General features: G+C 38.0%; 1 protein-coding gene across 6 annotated transcripts in view; it reads left to right on the forward strand.

Annotated features, from left to right (window-relative positions):
- The window catches only part of ARHGEF7 (Rho guanine nucleotide exchange factor 7), a 112,340-nt gene that overhangs the window by 49,940 nt on the left and 45,230 nt on the right, over positions 1–17,170 (forward strand). For all 6 annotated transcript variants that reach the window (XM_057390306.1, XM_057390263.1, XM_057390297.1 and 3 more), the window contains 3 exons: positions 7,842–7,930; positions 14,302–14,396; positions 14,673–14,768. In XM_057390306.1, coding sequence (XP_057246289.1) covers positions 7,842–7,930; positions 14,302–14,396; positions 14,673–14,768 — 280 coding nt within the window. The remainder of the gene's footprint in view (positions 1–7,841; positions 7,931–14,301; positions 14,397–14,672; positions 14,769–17,170) is intronic.

Raw genomic sequence — 17,170 nt, forward strand, 5'->3', positions numbered from 1 at the left:
TGTCCTTTTCAACCAGATTCTCTCAGMCATGGTCACAATGTGAAACTTGGCTTTTATGTTCTTTAGAGATCTCTCAGATCTACTTATCCTGAGAAACAATTCTTGAAGCCTGGTTTTTGTCTGTAGTGTTGTAGCATCAGCCATGAGGACCCTCTTGTCCCATTGTTATTTATTTAAATAATTGCTGCAGAGATCTTGTTTGGATTTCATCAGTTTTGATCTCTTCCAGTTGCCAGACTGGAACCYGGGTAGGCAGTTAGGGTCCAGAATGGAAATAGATTTAACAGTGAATTTGCAAGAACCAGAAATTGTCAGTAACTAGAATTAAATAGTTCTTGTCTTATTAAGAATACTGCACTTGAATGAAGTAGCTTTTTTTTAGTAGGAAGAGAAGACAAGCTGTAGTGCCAAGGTTAGTACCAAGTACACGATGTTTGTGACTCCTTTCAACCCTGCCCCGTCCCTGGGGCTGACRTGGTTTATACTTTCACTTCTTGCCCTTAGAAGAATTTTCTCCCAAGTTCTTTTCCCTCCACTGTTAGGTGTATTCTCTCTACCACAACAGTTTACCTCTTCTGGCTTCTGCAAGACTTCTGGCATTCTTGGAGTGCTGTCCCATATGTTCAGTTTCTTCTGTGGATGGGAATATGTGCCCATGCTTTTTTCTTCTCAGGAAGCTTAGTTCATTGAGTATTACAAGGTTGAAATGACTGATCTGTAGCTCACTAGTTTGCTCTGTTTTCCTCCTGCATTTTAAAATTACTGCATTTGGCTTTTTCCAGTATTGTATGGAACTTCACTTGTCCTCTCTGTTTTCAGATATGGATATAGCTAGTTCTCTTACTACCAAATCAGCACAACAGGTACTGTGCAATTTATCAAAATGGTAATTTTAACCTCCTTTTATGCATTTGTAGTATGTTTGAATTGTCTGAAGTTGACTTTTTTGTAAGTAGGATGAGGGGGTGGTAGAAGAAAGCAGCATGAGCTGCTTAGTGTGTTACTGACTGTGGAGTTGCAGGTTAGCTTTCCCCCTTCATGTATGTGTGCATGCTCTGGAATTCTTTGTTGCTACTACCCTTATGACCATCTTAGGTGTATTTCAAACAGTGACCTGACTTCTCCTGCTTACTTTTGCTTCTTCTTGTGTGTTTTGGTCAGTGTATATGTTTGTGATGTTTGATCCATGTCAGTTTGCTGCTTTTCCTGTTTTTTCTTGGATGTGCTGCTAATTTTTAAAGGAATTATTATTCTTCTGATCCTTTCCCACTTAACTTGTCACTAGTGGGACTTCCTTCCTTCCTTCCATATGTTTAAGTTTACTGAATTTTTCTTACTTGAACTCCATTGTTGTAATTTTGCTGCACTGGTTTTTTTTTTTTTATTTTATTGGTTGTTTCCATGAAATTTGTTAGGAATATTTCTGTTCTCAACTAGGTTTTGCTTTATGGGAATTGTTGAAGATCCTAGAGAGAGGATCTTGTGTGTTTCTCCTCCCTTCGGTATCCAAGTGCATTGCCCCTGTGTCCTGCTRTTGGATTTKTTTTTTTTTCTGCTGTCTTTATTGAAATAAAGATGTAATGCTATGTATTACAGAACTCTGAAGTTAATTGAATAGTTCTGGTGTGGGTTCATGAGAAGTATCATCTAGGTGTATGTATGGCTTCAGTCTCTGTTGCTTTCCTGTGTCCCTTCTCTTCTTAGTTTGTCTTCATTAGGAGAGTCCTAATTTTTCCATTTTCCTTGTCCATTTTTCTTGACTTCCTAGTAGCTATATRTAACTCACTTTAGGATTTTCCTAATTCAGAAGTATTTTAAGAAMCTTCATGCCTTAAGCCTGAGGTTGAAACATAAAAAAAGGTTGAAACATAAAAAGTTTCCCCCCCCATATTTTAAAAGTGGTTAGGAGAACTTGCAGTCTTGCTASCTCAAATTCAAAATGTGTTTTCTGTCAGTGTTACAATAGATTAATTTWAAAAAAAAGATCCAGATAGGATTGTTGAAATACTTACTTTTGATTAAGATCTCTTTGAAAAATATGTTCATCCCAGACCTCTCATCTGTTTTCAAARTACTCTCTAAAATGTTCTGGCATAGACAGGATGATCCTGTCCTTCTTTCTTCTCTGAAATGTAGCTGAAAATACTGCAAGTAGTTAGAAATTCTGTACAGAATGATGCATTATGTGGAGAGCTCCTGGGACATGACTAAAGAAGTCTTGAGTTTGACTAATTTAAATCCCCTCAGTCTGCTGTAACCTAACTTCTGCAAATGGAGTAAAAGAARAAAGGAATGAAGTTATTTATGCATGTTTTTGTTTTAATTCTCACTGCCTTCATAGGCATTAGATGTTCAGAGAAATGGATTTTTGTTTCAAATTAAAATCCTCTAGGGTAAAAAAGCTGTAGATGTGTAATCTTAGCTTGTATGGTGGCTCAGAAGTTAGTTATTCAAAGAAGGGAAGGAAGAGATGTGTGGCAATGGAATTGCCTTTACCCACATCAATTGCTTAAAGGTTTTTTAAGAAAAGTAAGCTGCTTTAAATAAATTACACAAGCAGAGCATATTATGAGATATCTCACAGTAATTGTGCCCATGTCATAATTTGTTTGTTTTACTGTGCCAGAGTGATTAGAGTTAGCCCATAATGCTAATACATGTGTGAGGTGAGCTACGAATTGTTATAGGGCACGTACTGAGATTATTGAGCAAAGCACAGCATTTAGTTTTCTTAGGTTGACCRTGACTATTTTGGGGAAAAATAAATTCGGTTGAGAAAACTGTTTTGCTTTTGAGTGTGTGTTTATTATATCCCCCTCAAGGGGAATATAATCAAGGGGAAAAGGAGGATTTGTTTAATGTTTTGGTAGTTATGATAAAACATGTAAATATTAAAAAAACTAGTATTTTCTATTCAGGTATGCTCCTACACTGCATGTTCCTAAAGCTTCAGAAAATTGGTCCATTTCTCTCTCTCTCCTACCTGTGCGTATGTTTTCATTTCCATTTTCAAACCCTGTAAAATCTTATATTTTTAAATGTTCTTTGATCGCTAGTCAGGAAGTACCTTGAAATGAAAGGATTTTGTTTTCATCCTGCTCTGCTGTTACWTGTGACAGAGGGTAAAGGATAAATAATATGTAAACTTGTTAAATATTTGACAGTGCAGCCTTATTGAGGTTGTTTTTGCTTACATGAARTGGAGCAGGAAGGGATGAAGGTGTSGGTGGAGTCTTGTCTCTTACAGTGCTGCTTCTGTCTCACACAGTAGTTAGAGAGATTTGGAGATTTTAGGGTTCCTTTGCAATGGAAAGAAGAGTGGTTAGCCAGAATGGGATGCACTTGTTTAGCTACTGTCAGATGTTAATCAGATTAAAAAAAAAATCTCATGGTCAGTTGCTGAGTTTTATTCAAGCATAATCCCTTTAAATGGCATGAAATTAATGCAGGAGGGAACATAGCTGTGTAAAAACTGCATTTGATATGTCACAAACTTCATTCTAATTCTTTGCAGAAATTAATGTATCATTACTGCGCTAGTCTCTGTTGTGCTTTGTTGACAGTTGTTAGTATCATCCCCAGTGCAAATTACAGTGATAGTATTTCTTTTGGCTGGTTGTTAAAAAAGCAAAATCCATATGGGGAAAAGGTCAAAATATAGTGGAGGAGTAGAGTTTCATCTATTTCCATCCTATGGTGCATGAGGGAAGGACAGATTACACTTTTGGCTTTGAAAAAAAAAAAAAAAGGAAAAGGAAAAGAAGAAGTACCTAAAACCCCACCAAGAATATTAGTTTTTTTCTCCCCATCTATGTACACTTGGAGAAGTATTTTTTTCTCTTGTCAAGTGTAACAGGCATTAATAAAGTAGAGGTTGGGAGCAGTGGATACTGTTGGGGCAGAAGGGTTGGGAGTGCCCATCTTTGCAGAGTGGAGCACTGCAGTGGTGCCTGAGCTTTCTTGAGAGCTGGGAATGAGTTCAGGTCTGCCCTCCTTGTGTTGGAATTGAACTGATCTGTCTWGGAAGATGAAACCTTCACTGATAGGGACCACAGAGCTTTTGGTGAACCAGCTGGCACATCCTTCCTCCCCTRATGTAGGATGAAATAGCCCAAATTCGCAGCAACACGTGGGGRTGTTCCTGTAGCAGAAGGGTCAAAACACTTTAATAAAGAATGTTCTGAAGGAAATGGATACTATGTGGAGKAGCAGGAAGTGGAGTGTTGCATGAAAGTGAGTATGGTATAAACTGGAGATTGGACAGGAGAGAGAGAATGTGTGAATGTCAGGTAATTTGAAGGCATGTAAATAGAAAGAAACAGAAGGATTGGGTAAATTGTCTCTTTACAGCCAATGAGTAGACATTTGTAAAGAATAAGATGATGTCATTTCAGGGAGTCTGGGGCATCTTAGGTGTTACTTAGGGTAAGGTTATAGAAACAGTTGCCTCCACTGAGGATAATTATTTGCTTGAAGAGTAATGCTAAAAAGCCTGTGCTACCCTCATTCTCCACCCAAAGATGATCTGTTAAATGAATTCTATCTCGTTTATCACTAGCCACTAGACACATGAATGCATTATCAAGTGTAGCTGTGGGCAGTTGAATGAAATGCTTTGATCATGAGATAAATGGCCAGTGGCACCTTAGCTCTTGGTTTCAGTCACCAGCAGGATTCCATCTCATCTGTACTTGAGCATATGCCTGCTTGCTTTGGATTTGATCATATGCTGAGCCATTTTTGTTGTGCTTTCAGTGTTACTGTAACAGATACACGTTGTGACTGAGAGAAAAGTGGGGAGATGGAAAAATCTTCTGTGTGGGAAAAGTTGGTGTCAGGCTCAGGTCACTCCCTTCCAGTGCTTGGAGAAACAGAGCTTGTATGGAGTGGGCAAGGTGCCAGGGTTTTTCTGATCTTTCAAAAGCATATGGACTTTATACACATAGAGACATAGTGTGCTGAATAGGGGTGATGCCTCCTTGAAATGTTTTATGAAATATGCTCTGTTTGCAAAAGTACTCTTAATGTTGTATTACCAAGGATAATAAATGACACTTAAGTTAGCATAAACAAAGAAAGTGATTTCTTATGTGCAAGATCAGGATTTTCTTCTGTGTAATGCATTGTGCAATAAGCTAATTGCAACAAGACTGTTTCTTATTCCTCCTTTTGAAGCAAGGCACTGCTTGGAGGCAGAATACCAGACATGATAGACAGCTGGACTAATTTGCTGTGTCTAATTCTGTGTTTCTACAATAGAAATGGCCTTTACATTTTGAAAGCTAAATGTTGATTATGACTGTTCGGGCAAAATGATATGAATGTGTCATTTTTTTTTCTGTCCCGTCTTTAAACCTGAATTTGGACATGTATGTGTCTCTGATGGATAACTGAATCAGCTGAACAGCTGGCAATGTAAATGACTCTATATGTTTCAGCAAAAAAAATCTTGCACTTTTTTCAACAGCTTGAGAGATGTAGTTTTGCACCCTTTAAGATAACAAGAGCCAGAATTCTGTGATCAGCCAACTTAACAATGGTCAAGCATCTGTATTACGATAAATTCAGTGACAAGTATTTACCTTTATCCTTAAATAACTCTTGTTTCTCCTTTCAAGACATCAGTATTGTGATAAATTCAGTGACAGGTATTTACTTTTATCTTTAACTCTGGTTTTTCCTTTCATGCTTTTTGGCACATGATTAATAAACCCTTAGGTATTTAGTGAACCTGAAAGTCACTATAAATTGTAGGATAAGTCCAAGAGCTTCCACAGAGGATAAAAGCAAATTACCAAGTTTATGTGGATGACATCATTTTCGTCATTCAGTACAAAGAAAAAAATGGTAATTGTCCCATAAAGAGTAGCATTRCAGATGAATATATAAATGAGTAGCCACACATATGATGTAATTTTAGGTTCTTTCACACTGAGTGTTTGATGGCAAATCTGCTTGAGTTTATGGCTTTGTTCTAAGGGGTGGGAGGACTGTCATTTGGAATTACTTGGCTGGATAGCAGAGCACGTCTGTACAGCAGGGCTGGTGGCTGAAAGCATCAGTGTTCCCAGCTGGATAACTGCTGGCCCTAATAGTTTTTGTGCTGTCTGTCAGCTTAAATCTGACATGGGGTGGGTAGGCAGGGGATATTAACCAAGAGGATTTTACTGTCATCCCTGAATGTGGTAAGGAGAATTTTTTTTTTTTTTGGCCCATGTTTGGCAGTTTTAAGACTGTATTTTATTTTTAGATTAGCTTGTTTGAGGGGAGTTCCAGTGCAATAGAGAGCAAATCCCCTTCAAGATACCTGCATTTGTGTCCTCCTGGGGCCTGAGCTGCTCTTCATGGGCTGTTTGCTCCAKCCCTGGACCCACTGGCCTGCCAGGCTGTCCTGGTACCGGAGATGACAGGGTGACCTGCACCTGGGCAGCCTGAAGAAGCACTGAATTGCTCAGGAGAGGCTGGTACCCCAGGGACTGTTCTGCTTATGATGTCCTTTCCTGGTCTGCTCCACTGTCCATGGGAATTTTCCATTGCTGGCCCTTAGCTTGGGTGTCTGGATTTCTCCTGGAAAGGCAGGTCTGTGTTTGAGACTTGCATAATTTATTCTTAGCTTGAGGTATCAGGTAAATGAGAGTTAAATTATTCATGTGTCTTTATTAAAGAGTGCTCGAAACAGGAGCTTGCTTTTACGATAAAGGTAGAACTTTTAGTAGGGATGTTTTGATGCTTTTTAGGTTTTGTTTGGGGCAGCTCAGTTGACAGTTTGGAGTTTCATAGTTTGGATGCGAATTACTCAAATGCTTATTTGAAATTTGCCTATTAGGCAAGGCTGATTATTTAAAAAACAAACAAAAATAAGCAAACCAAAACACCATAATGTCCTGATAAATAGTCTCACAAGCGTTCTCGGTTGAGTGCGCTGCCAAGTGTGAGAGACCAGAAAGAGAGGCTGTAAATCTTACTTGCTGTTTCTCCAGCATGCAGCATGATGCTTTTGATTTTCTCTCACCTCATGTTTGCTCCTCTGTGATTGACTTAGAGGAGTGGTAGTGGTGGGAGGGAAGACTTTAGGAGTGTGTTTKCTCTGCCTCTCTGTTCTGGGCCAGCACTTGGGTAACTCTCAGGACTGTTGTTTGGATCTTGCAGATTAGGGTTGTCCTTSTAGGAAGAGCATGCATTACTGAGGKGATTCCCTGTGGGATTATAGGGAGGATTAATTGTTGTGAAGAACCCTCTTCTTAAGTGCATAAGCATTTTAATTCTATRCTTCATTAATAGCAAAAGACAATTTGTTTTAAAAGATAATTTTCTGGGCATAAGGTAAGTCACTCCACTAGTATTGTGTTTTGAATCTCTGTTTCAGTGAGGCTGTAGTGTCTCACCTCTGGAATATTCAGCTTCTGATTGGTCACTTACTTTCAGAGAGTTCATTAAATCAATATTAAAACTTAATACTACTTTTGTTTGAAAGTGCATATATGGTTTGAAAATGCGTGTTACTGGTGGTTTTTTCATGCTTGTTCGTTTTTTTAATTGCAGGCTATGACAACATTTTGTTTTTAAAAAATAATTTTGGAAAAACAAATTTTATTAACTGACTTTCTGGTTCCAGAAAAAAACCAATGGGAGTTTTTCTGCTTGCTTTCATTGAGGCTAGAATTTCATTCATTGTGAACACTTTGATTCTTTACCAGTAATTTCRAGTACAAATATGTGTTTCTCAGTGAAGCACCATTTTCGCTGTGTCTTGTGATAAATATTTTAAAGCAGTTTGTTTGACCTCTAGTGTTGAGCTGTGAAATTGCACCCCATTGACCCCAAAATATCTTATATTTCAGAAAAACCAGTCTCYCCCAAATCAGGTACATTGAAGAGTCCACCTAAAGGCTTTGATACATCTGCAATTAACAAAAGTTAYTACAATGTGGTGAGTGATCGTTTTTTCCTCCATGTGGGCTGTTATGTACAGTGGGATGTCATTTGACTAAATGTTCTTCTGTGCACAAAGGGCAGTCTTGCCAGGAGTACCAAAACTAGATTGGGGTATTGGTGGATTCTCATATTAACAAGATCATTATTAGTTTAATAGAATATCACACATGTGGATTYTTAAGCATGGTGCAAAATTATGGTCTAAAGTAAGTGATTGGCATTTCTGTAATGCTATGCTCATTTTCCTTGTTTTGCTAGCTGTTAATTTCCCTTTTCTCTCCCATCCCCCCATGTGCCATTACTGTTCCCCAGTCTCAGTGAAGTACTGAAATTCTTCTGTGTTAAAATGATTAAGTATATTTTTGTCATTTTTGTTGAATAAGAGTTTGTTTCAAAATGTTCATATTGCTTCCTTTGTGTTCATGCTTGTAAATCAACTGTTGTTAGCATCAGGAGCCTCTCCTTTACCCACTGGTGGATAGATTTCACCAAAGCAGTGCAGCCAGAGTGAGCCTTTAACACACCCCCAGGAACTCTTAGCTTAGTACTCAGACCTCTTTAGTAGAAGAAACATACCCAACTCTGTCTTTAAGTGCGTTGTAACCATGTTTTGAGAATCGTTTATTTATTGAGTAGATAGCTTGGGAAGCAAAAAGGCCTCTTACTGTTTTTGTTAAGCACTGCTCCCTGCTGGTGTAAAACCAAACCACAACCTTTTCTTTCTCTTTCAAGCAGCTGTCATGGGTTTTCATTTTATATGTCAGTTTTTAACAAGGATCATAAGACATTTTTTTATGCTTTCATCCTGTGTGGCTGTGGCATGAGCAGCACCTGGAGGAACAGAGGTGTTTTGTCTATAGTCCCTGACTGAAAGCTTTGAAGGAATCTCCTACCSCTCCATCTGGCTGTTTCTGTCTTTGTCAGGAGACACAATTCTGTGATGAAGGAGGGCTGCAGTTTGTTGGCTACTGCATCCCACGACTGCTGGTCACAATGGAGAGTACCTGTGCAGGCACATCCTTCCTTCAAACTGCAGGAACTTCCTGTGTTATACCCAGTGACAAAATAGTGGTTTGATTTCCTTTTAGTTTTGTTTTTACTCTATCTCTTTACAGTCTTTTTTTGATGTTCAGATGTGTTTTTCAATGCAAGTAAACTGAACTGAATGCAGGACATGAGAGAATTTAGTTCTTTCACCTGGTAGGAGACTGGTCTTACTTATGTTTAATCTGTATCTATATTGAATTTTTAATCAAAATAGATTAGCAGYTATCTTGAACAGCAGTCCTTTAGATTTGAGAGTTTGGTTTAATTAATTTATTTAAATTAATTAATAAATACTCTTTCACAATTTTATATTATTTTTTCCTGAAAATCTTAGCATGATGAAGAAGTTTCAACTGTTTAATTTGGACTTAGCTAAAACTTTGGTTTGATCAAAATGAATTAAATCTTGTGGTTGTATATTGTGCTTTGTAAGAGTAACATAGGCAATTTGAAAGGTGTACTTCAGTGAATATAATAGAAAGCAAAAGCTTGAATTTTTTCAGGCACCTAAGTTGTAATATACCATGCAGTTTTGAGATACCACCTTTGGTTTGGGTGATTTTTATAATTGTTCCCTGGATACCCTGTTATAGTCATGGAGGCTTAAGCGACTATTCTTTGGGAAATACAGCTATAGCTGGCTTTTAAAGTAGTTTAATTAAAAAACAGRCAAAAAAMCCCAAACCCTAGTRACCATTGTATAYCTTATCTTAGAACTAGTTTATTTTTCATCTTGCTGAGATGCAGCTTTCTGAGTGCACTTAACCTGATGTAATGAGATGCCAACTCTTTTGACTGCTAGTTACTTATTAATAGTTGATGACATTGTAGGGGGTGAAAATAACCAATGAATAATAATATACATATATGTTGTAAATTAGAGCGCTGACCCTAGAGTGCTGTTCTTCAGTCTGTCTTCACTGAATTGGATAATGGCTTTGTTTGCACATTTTKCCACAGTGTGGCAAATATCCCTACTTTTTTTATAAATTCACCATTTTATTCTTCTGGTTTAGAGARTGAGAGGCTGTAGCATGCCCTTTATGTCAGAGAAGTAAGACTGTACTGCTGTGTCTGAAACCTAGACATGTTGACATTTAGATTTTCTTGAAATACATTATGTGCTTTTGATGGYAACATAGCTATAAAATATTTCAAATTATTATTAAATATGTATGATTTTTACTTGTTATACATGCAGAGAATACAAACARCAAGCCTGTTCATTGAAGCAAAACCTCCTTTTAACCTCTGAGTTGAGTTTTTGTTCCATCTTAATAACAGAATAAACCTGCACACATGGGACTTTGCTGCGCTACATGTCATCAGTCTGTACTGGTAACAAAGTTGAGGAAAAAGCAGAGGAGCTCCAAATAAACTTTTGGCAACTGGTCGCTGAAAGGATGTAGCTCAAGTGAAGGAGTCAATGTTAAAACTGTGTTAAAGGCTCCCTTGACACCCCAGCTTGAATTGAGACTGGTACTCTGGGACTATGCCCTGTTTTTGAGTTGTGGCTGTCCCCACAAAGGGATGTGCTGAGACCCCATAACCCCCSTGGTTGTTTACCCCAGGGAAGGTTTTGTGCAGGCAGCACCTGAGGGTACATTTCTTGGACTGTGGACAAAATCAAAGGGCACCTCAGAAAGTTGTAGGAGAGGCTCCCTATCTGGGAGTAGGATTGGGATGGGCGAAGGGAAAGGTGCTTAATGGAAAGAGGAGACTGCTGCCCCTCTTTCTTCTGCTCTTTGCCCCCTTGTAAACCTATTCYGTAGTTCTGTGGATTCACAGCTCTGTCTGGGAGTTCATGAGACAAATCACATGCCTTCTGGTCTCAGACCTCAGTCTGGTCTCTTAATTAATTGCTCCTTGCACTATGTGTTGCTGAGAAGACAGACATTTGTTATGTATGTGCATTTTGTCTGGCTCAGGAATTCAGGTTAGTAGGGAATGCTGAGGTCTTGTCCTCGATAAAATGGTACAAGTGTACAGTAATGTGTAATATGAACCAGACTTCGGATGAAGCATTTTTCATGTAGAAGTAATTTAGTAACCTATTACTGAAGAAGTGGGTGTATTGTTGCACGTTATTCCCCCAAAGACASAGCAGGCGTTACTCAGAGTTTTATTTTTACTTGAGGTCCCTTGAAAATTTATAACTTTGTATCCAAATAAAATTAGGTACTCTCTATTTACAGTTGCCTTGAGATTAAGCAGCTGTTCTAAAAGCAGATGAAGAAATGGGCAAATTTCTCCAGTTATGAGTATTTGGATGACCTTGTTTCCTTTTAAGTGTTGAGGAGTAGTGGAAGACAAACTTTCCTTTTGAGGCCACACTTTGAAAGTTGGACCAAGTTGTCTGCTGAAGTTTATATAAGTTAGGGAGGACCCTCAAGATATAGTATACTTGTGCAGTGCTTTACATTGCCCCTCTCAAGGGCCTGTTTTTAGGAGTTCATTGTGCAGATTCTTGTCATCCAGGAAAATGACGAACTGGTCACCGTTCTGCTCAAGTGTGTGATATTTTGGTGGAATGCCATACTGCTGTGATGAAATTTGAGTGTGTTACAGTATCACGCCCAAGTGTATCTCTGAACTCTGCCTTTTCTCCCCCTGATTTGGGTCATTTTAAATCCATTTTTGGGTGGTAGCTATGGCCTTAGGGAGATGGCTGAGGTTTTGTGTGACCGAATTGTTAACCACGCTTGAATTTTCCACGCTGTGTCACTGAGAGAGCTGGTGCTGTCTGAGCTCAGTTGTCTGTGCCTGCCATTCATCAGCGTTACAGACTGTAAGAGCTGCCACTTCAATGCTGCTCTTTTGGTACTCGGTCGTATCTGTGCAAATGTTGTGGTGGAGTTGTGGAAACAAGGGCTTCGAGGTCTCATGGGGTCTTGCAGCAGCCAGAACGCGCAGAAAGCAGGAAAGGGAAGAAAGGTGATTATTTGATCATGGACGAGATGTGGATATGAGCAATGTGAGGGATTTCTGGTGCCAAAATACTGAGTTGCAGTACTGACTACTTGTCACTTCAAAGCACAGTCCAAGAGTTTAATCCTCGTAGCTTCTCAGTGAGGTAGGTAACTCAAGCTGGAAGAATGCAAGATATCATGGAAATTTTGTTTTAGAGCTATGTAAGCAAGGTTATTCTTTAAAAAATGCAAATTAAAAGTAAAAAAAAATATGCTGTGGAAACTGTACTTGTTAAAAAGAAAGGGTAGTAGATTTAATGTGTTCTGGGRACTGTTTAAACTCTATATCTCAAGTATTGTGTGACGCTGCAAGCTACTAGAATAACAAAGATATGTAAGTGCATCTGGTACTCTGCACAGGTTTTGTAGTGTAGTTGTATTTACAGTGGCATTAATTTTCCTTTTTCCACTAATTGTCAGGTTGATAATTGTTTTTATGTTTTCTTGTTGTTACCTCCCCCTGCCATTAGGTCTTTTTTCTCTAGTGCCTTGTTTTCCATATGGTAAAGAAAATTTTCTAAGAAAAATCCAAACCAGCACAAGGAAAATAATGAAGTGTGTCCAACATGAAAYTAGTTTATTTCAAGCTTTTCAGACAATTGTTTATAGCAGGGAATGGAAGTAGTCTTTGATAAAATGGGGCGGTGGTGCAGCCTTTCAAGTAGCAAATTTGTTGATTTTTGTCTTTCAGTGTCTTTTAACACTGTTTAGTTCTTCATCAGGACACTGTGGTTTTGTCCCTGGTTTTCCGTCTCCTTTTCCCTACTAATTTTTCCTGCCATTGTAATRACTTTGGACTGGGACATTTTTGTGGAAAAAAACATACTGAAAAAGACTGGTCTTGCACTTAGTTTTGAACTTTATGGATGCTAAGTATATTACCATTTTAATGATTTGCTTTCAATATATAAAAGAGAATATGGRTGTTAATTCATGCTATGATTGGCAGAGATATTTTGTTTCCCTTGTCTAAATGGTAAAAAAAAAGCCCTTAGCTTTTAAAAAATTTGTGTGCCCTTATTGCACTTTAGGCTGTAATTTCCTAGTTAGTAGCCATAACTTTCCCTGTGACATTCTTCTGTCACAGTGTTTAGCAGAGAATGGAGACATTTTAATCTTSAGTTCAGGATTCAGATTTGCCACAAAAGAATGAGCTCAAAAATGGTTTCTGTCTCTCTCTCCAAATGAATAGAAGCATTCAAGGAATAAGCAGAATCAATGACACCAATGAAAGGAACAGTGAATTCTTCATTGACATACTGAACTATTTAAAGTTATTTCATCAGGTTTGCATTTAGGAATGAATGGCTTTTTTTATTTCCTAAGAAAGAGTATTGACTACAACAGTGAATAATGCACTCAATTACAGTCGTTCCTATAAATGCTGTAATGAGATATTACTGTAGGCTTGACAAATGTGGCATGTAACAAAATGAGGTTTGTGGTGTGGCTTATGACCAGTGAATAGCARTAAGTTTGCAAAGTTGAGCTCTCTTCACTGAACTCCATTTAWTTCTGATGATTCTCTTGCTAAGTAACTTTTTGGAGGCAAAAAAGCATTCTAAAAACACAGTACAACCTGATRTGATTGTATTGGAGGGTATCCTAAAGCAAGCTCCCAGGAGAYGGCCCAGTAAAATGTTTCCTTGTACATACCTGGGGTTATTCTAGTTGTTTGATGTATATTCAGCCAAAACCCAAGTGTGTGCTGTATTTTATAAATACYTGGCTTTGCATCAATCTATTGTAATTTTCTTACAGTAGTGTGCTCCCAGTGGAAGATTAGGGAGCACTGTTTAAAAATAAYGTAATAGTGCTAATTGTGTTGGTAAGTGAAGTTGGAAATTACTTGATCTTTGTAAATCTGTTGATATTCAGATGTTTTAGCAGGTTATTCAGTGCATCTGAARCACTTCATTAGCAATGTTAGTTGTAATGTGTTGTAATTGAGACTGAGAAAATGACACTGTTCATTTCTCTTGCAATTGTGCTTTACCATCCTCTGATGATCTGTGACTGTTCTGAARTACATAGGAGGAAYAATTACCCCTGGCTTTGGAGGAAARCTCTGTGTAACTCAAGTTTTGCAATAAAATTTGTAGTGATATTCTTGTTAGCTTACCATTTTTTTGTACATGGCTAAAGGATGGCTTATCTTATCTGTAGTGTTATTTTTTACCCTATGAATTTCATAGATGTATAGCATTCAGTGTTTTCTTGCTGATAGTTGCATTTTTAATGTAGCAACTCTCATTTAAGTTTTYCTCATGCTAAATAAATTTTAGTATGCTTTAAAACTGGTATTGAYATATCTTAAAAAGTACCAATTAGCAATTGTCATTTATTGTAGGTGCTACAAAATATATTAGAAACAGAAAATGAATATGCTAAGGAGCTACAAACCATGCTTTCAAACTACCTGCGACCACTGCAAGCCAGTGAAAAGTATGTGAGTTTGCCCTGCATTTTAACTTGAGCTTGAGATTTCGTGTATTGGGGAGGGTTAACATGGTCAAAATGTCAATGTCAGTGTGAATTTACCTCTGTGGACTCTGTGATTCTTAAGGCAGGGCTTGCTTTTATTCAGTTTGCTTGCTGTCTGTCRCAGTCTGGTCCTTGATCTAAGAACCAGCAAACATTTTCTTTTAATTCCATAGATTGTATTAATGCAATTAGTCAATAACTGCAAACCTAAACATGTTTTATTTGCTTTGGCTCCAGGTTAACCTTGACAAATACTTCATACTTAATGGGAAATCTGGAAGAAATAAGTTCCTTCCAGCAAATGCTTGTACAGTCTTTAGAAGAATGCACCAAGTAAGTACTATGCATACCAGATAAAGTAAAATTCTAACACGCAAATATCTTTTGTTACTTTACTTGTTTCATATTTTATTTGGCATAGATSTGAGCTGCTGCCAGAGCAGTACAGTAATACATATTTGGAGAATGTATTGATTGCTTGTACAGATACGTATTGGTCCTAGGATGCARTTGCAAAGGTAGAAATTTTTAATTTTGGTAGAAATAGTTTAMAATAAATTTATGAATTTTCATGATCCAACTGCAWACCAGTAGGGAAGTGATGGTTTTGKTTTTGGGGGCATGAATTTTAAGTATTTCCTTCAAAATTAGAGAAAGAAAGAAAGAATGGAGGAATGTTACGTGATGGTGGAACCGTGGAGAGGGAGGTCAGTGACTTGGGTAAAGGACACTGTATGAAAATGCTTGTACTCAGTATTCTTTTGGCCTGAACAAAGTTGGTCATCAAAGTGTGCTGGGAGACATCTGCAGGAGAGGCAGAAAGAGCAACCTGGATTAATTAAAACCCCTCAATGCTTGTCCTGTACCATATAGGAAGCACAGTATAGGGCACAGAGAGAAGGGGATGGAGACACTTGTCCTCCTTCCCTAGTTTAGGCTGAAGTGGTAGCTCAGTATTTTTCAGCTTTTTATCTCAGCACTTGGGTGTGTAAGAAAGAAAGTGACCATATTGTATTTGGATTGGTAGGACAACAAACTCTGAAACTYCACTGAAAGTGTAATTTATTTTCCTAATCTCAGTTGTGTCATTTTCCTTGCTTATATTCTAGTTTTGTCTGACCACATGGTGAGTTAAGGCAAWTTCCTAATCCAAATTTTCYYCRTTTGCCAGGGTAGTAATTTGAGTTGCTACTGAGGGCTTAGACAAGTTTCATTCAGTTTGCTGTGAGAATGAATTAATGTCTTGGATGGAGGAGAAAATACCTCTTTTGGCAACAYTGAGCTTTAGATCACCTCAGTATGTCTTATTTTGATCTCTCCCTCCTCTCCCCTGATCTGTGCCGTGAGAAGAAGCAGCCTTGTCATGACAAAGTACAATCTGCATCTCTACCAGGCAGTAATGTATGTCTGGTACAGTTGCTGATTTCAGATCCCACGTCCTCCTATCACCTTCCTTCTGTCCCCCTCTCCTGCTTCTAGACAGCTCAGACCAGAGAGAAGGGAAGGGAGGATGGTGTAGTTCAGATGGCAATTCAGCAGTGTAATGGAAACCTTCTTGAAATGCTCTGTCTCTCATGCTGTGTGTGAGAAAGAAGGATTGTCATTCTGGCAAGTTTGACTTGATCAAATAAGTGGCTACATCTCTGAGAGTGTCCATTTGTACACCTTCTCAAATGTTTCGGTTTTTTTTTTTCTTGTCACTGCTCTTTGTTGTCTCATTTGTTTCTTACCATGATTTTGTTTCTTTGTATCAGAAGTTAGAGAAATGAAGTACTTTGGATGGAACAGACTATCATCTTTTAAAACTTTTTTTTGAGGCGGTCTTAGAAATGAGAGCCAAAGAGTATATGCCTTTAAACAAATATTAATGCAAACTTAATTTTAACCTGGAATATAGGTTAATGTAGTATCATAAGGGAGCTTCAAGTTTAGAAAGCTTCATTAATAGCTCTGCTTGATGTAAACTCTATTAAAGCACTTTTTCATAATGTCCTTTATGTCTTCTTTCTGCAAAGTGAAATGTTGCTGTGTAATAAACTGGAAACATACTGGATGCTAGTAGGTAGGCAGAGAARGGGATGCCCTAGACTTACGGAAGCATTATTGCAAACATTTTATGTTATTTGCATAAGTATGCTTGTCGTGCCAAGTTGTATTTTCAGTTTAATTTTCATCATAGCACATTGACTTAAGCATCCAGCATCCTGCTGTTTGGAATCTAATACATCATGATTCCCATCATGTAGAAGAATGCTTGCCCTGCTTTCTTTTTTTTTTTTTTTTTTTTTTTTTTTTTTTTTTTTGTCATTTTGCCTTGTCTTTTTGGCTGGTGAACCTGTTCTGTAAACCCAGTAGCTCCTGGGCTGAAAATAGATTTATCATTTTATTTTGTTTTTGGCAGAGAGCTTATAGTTCCATCATTGAGGCACTTCATATTGCAACATCCGGTGTGGTGTTTTATTCTAACTTGTCATGTCAGAATGACCAAATGCTGTCATCCTGCCAGTTGTAGTGCTGCCAGCCTACCTTGCTTGACWAATTCCATTTCTTGGGCATGAGAGTTGAATGTTTTTTGAATCAACACCCACCTTAGGACAGTTTTGTCATTTRAGTTTTCTCTTTAACAGATCCTGGCACGTATTTCAGTAGCAAAAATTTTCCTGTGCTTTCCTTTTTTTTTTGCCTGCACCACTGTAGTTTATTTAATCCTCGTGGTGTTAAACTTTGGATTGTGT

Source organism: Malurus melanocephalus, unplaced genomic scaffold, assembly GCF_030028575.1.
Source record: "Malurus melanocephalus ecotype Western Australia unplaced genomic scaffold, MMel_1.1 scaffold_1, whole genome shotgun sequence".
In the NCBI taxonomy this organism is placed as follows: domain Eukaryota; kingdom Metazoa; phylum Chordata; class Aves; order Passeriformes; family Maluridae; genus Malurus; species Malurus melanocephalus.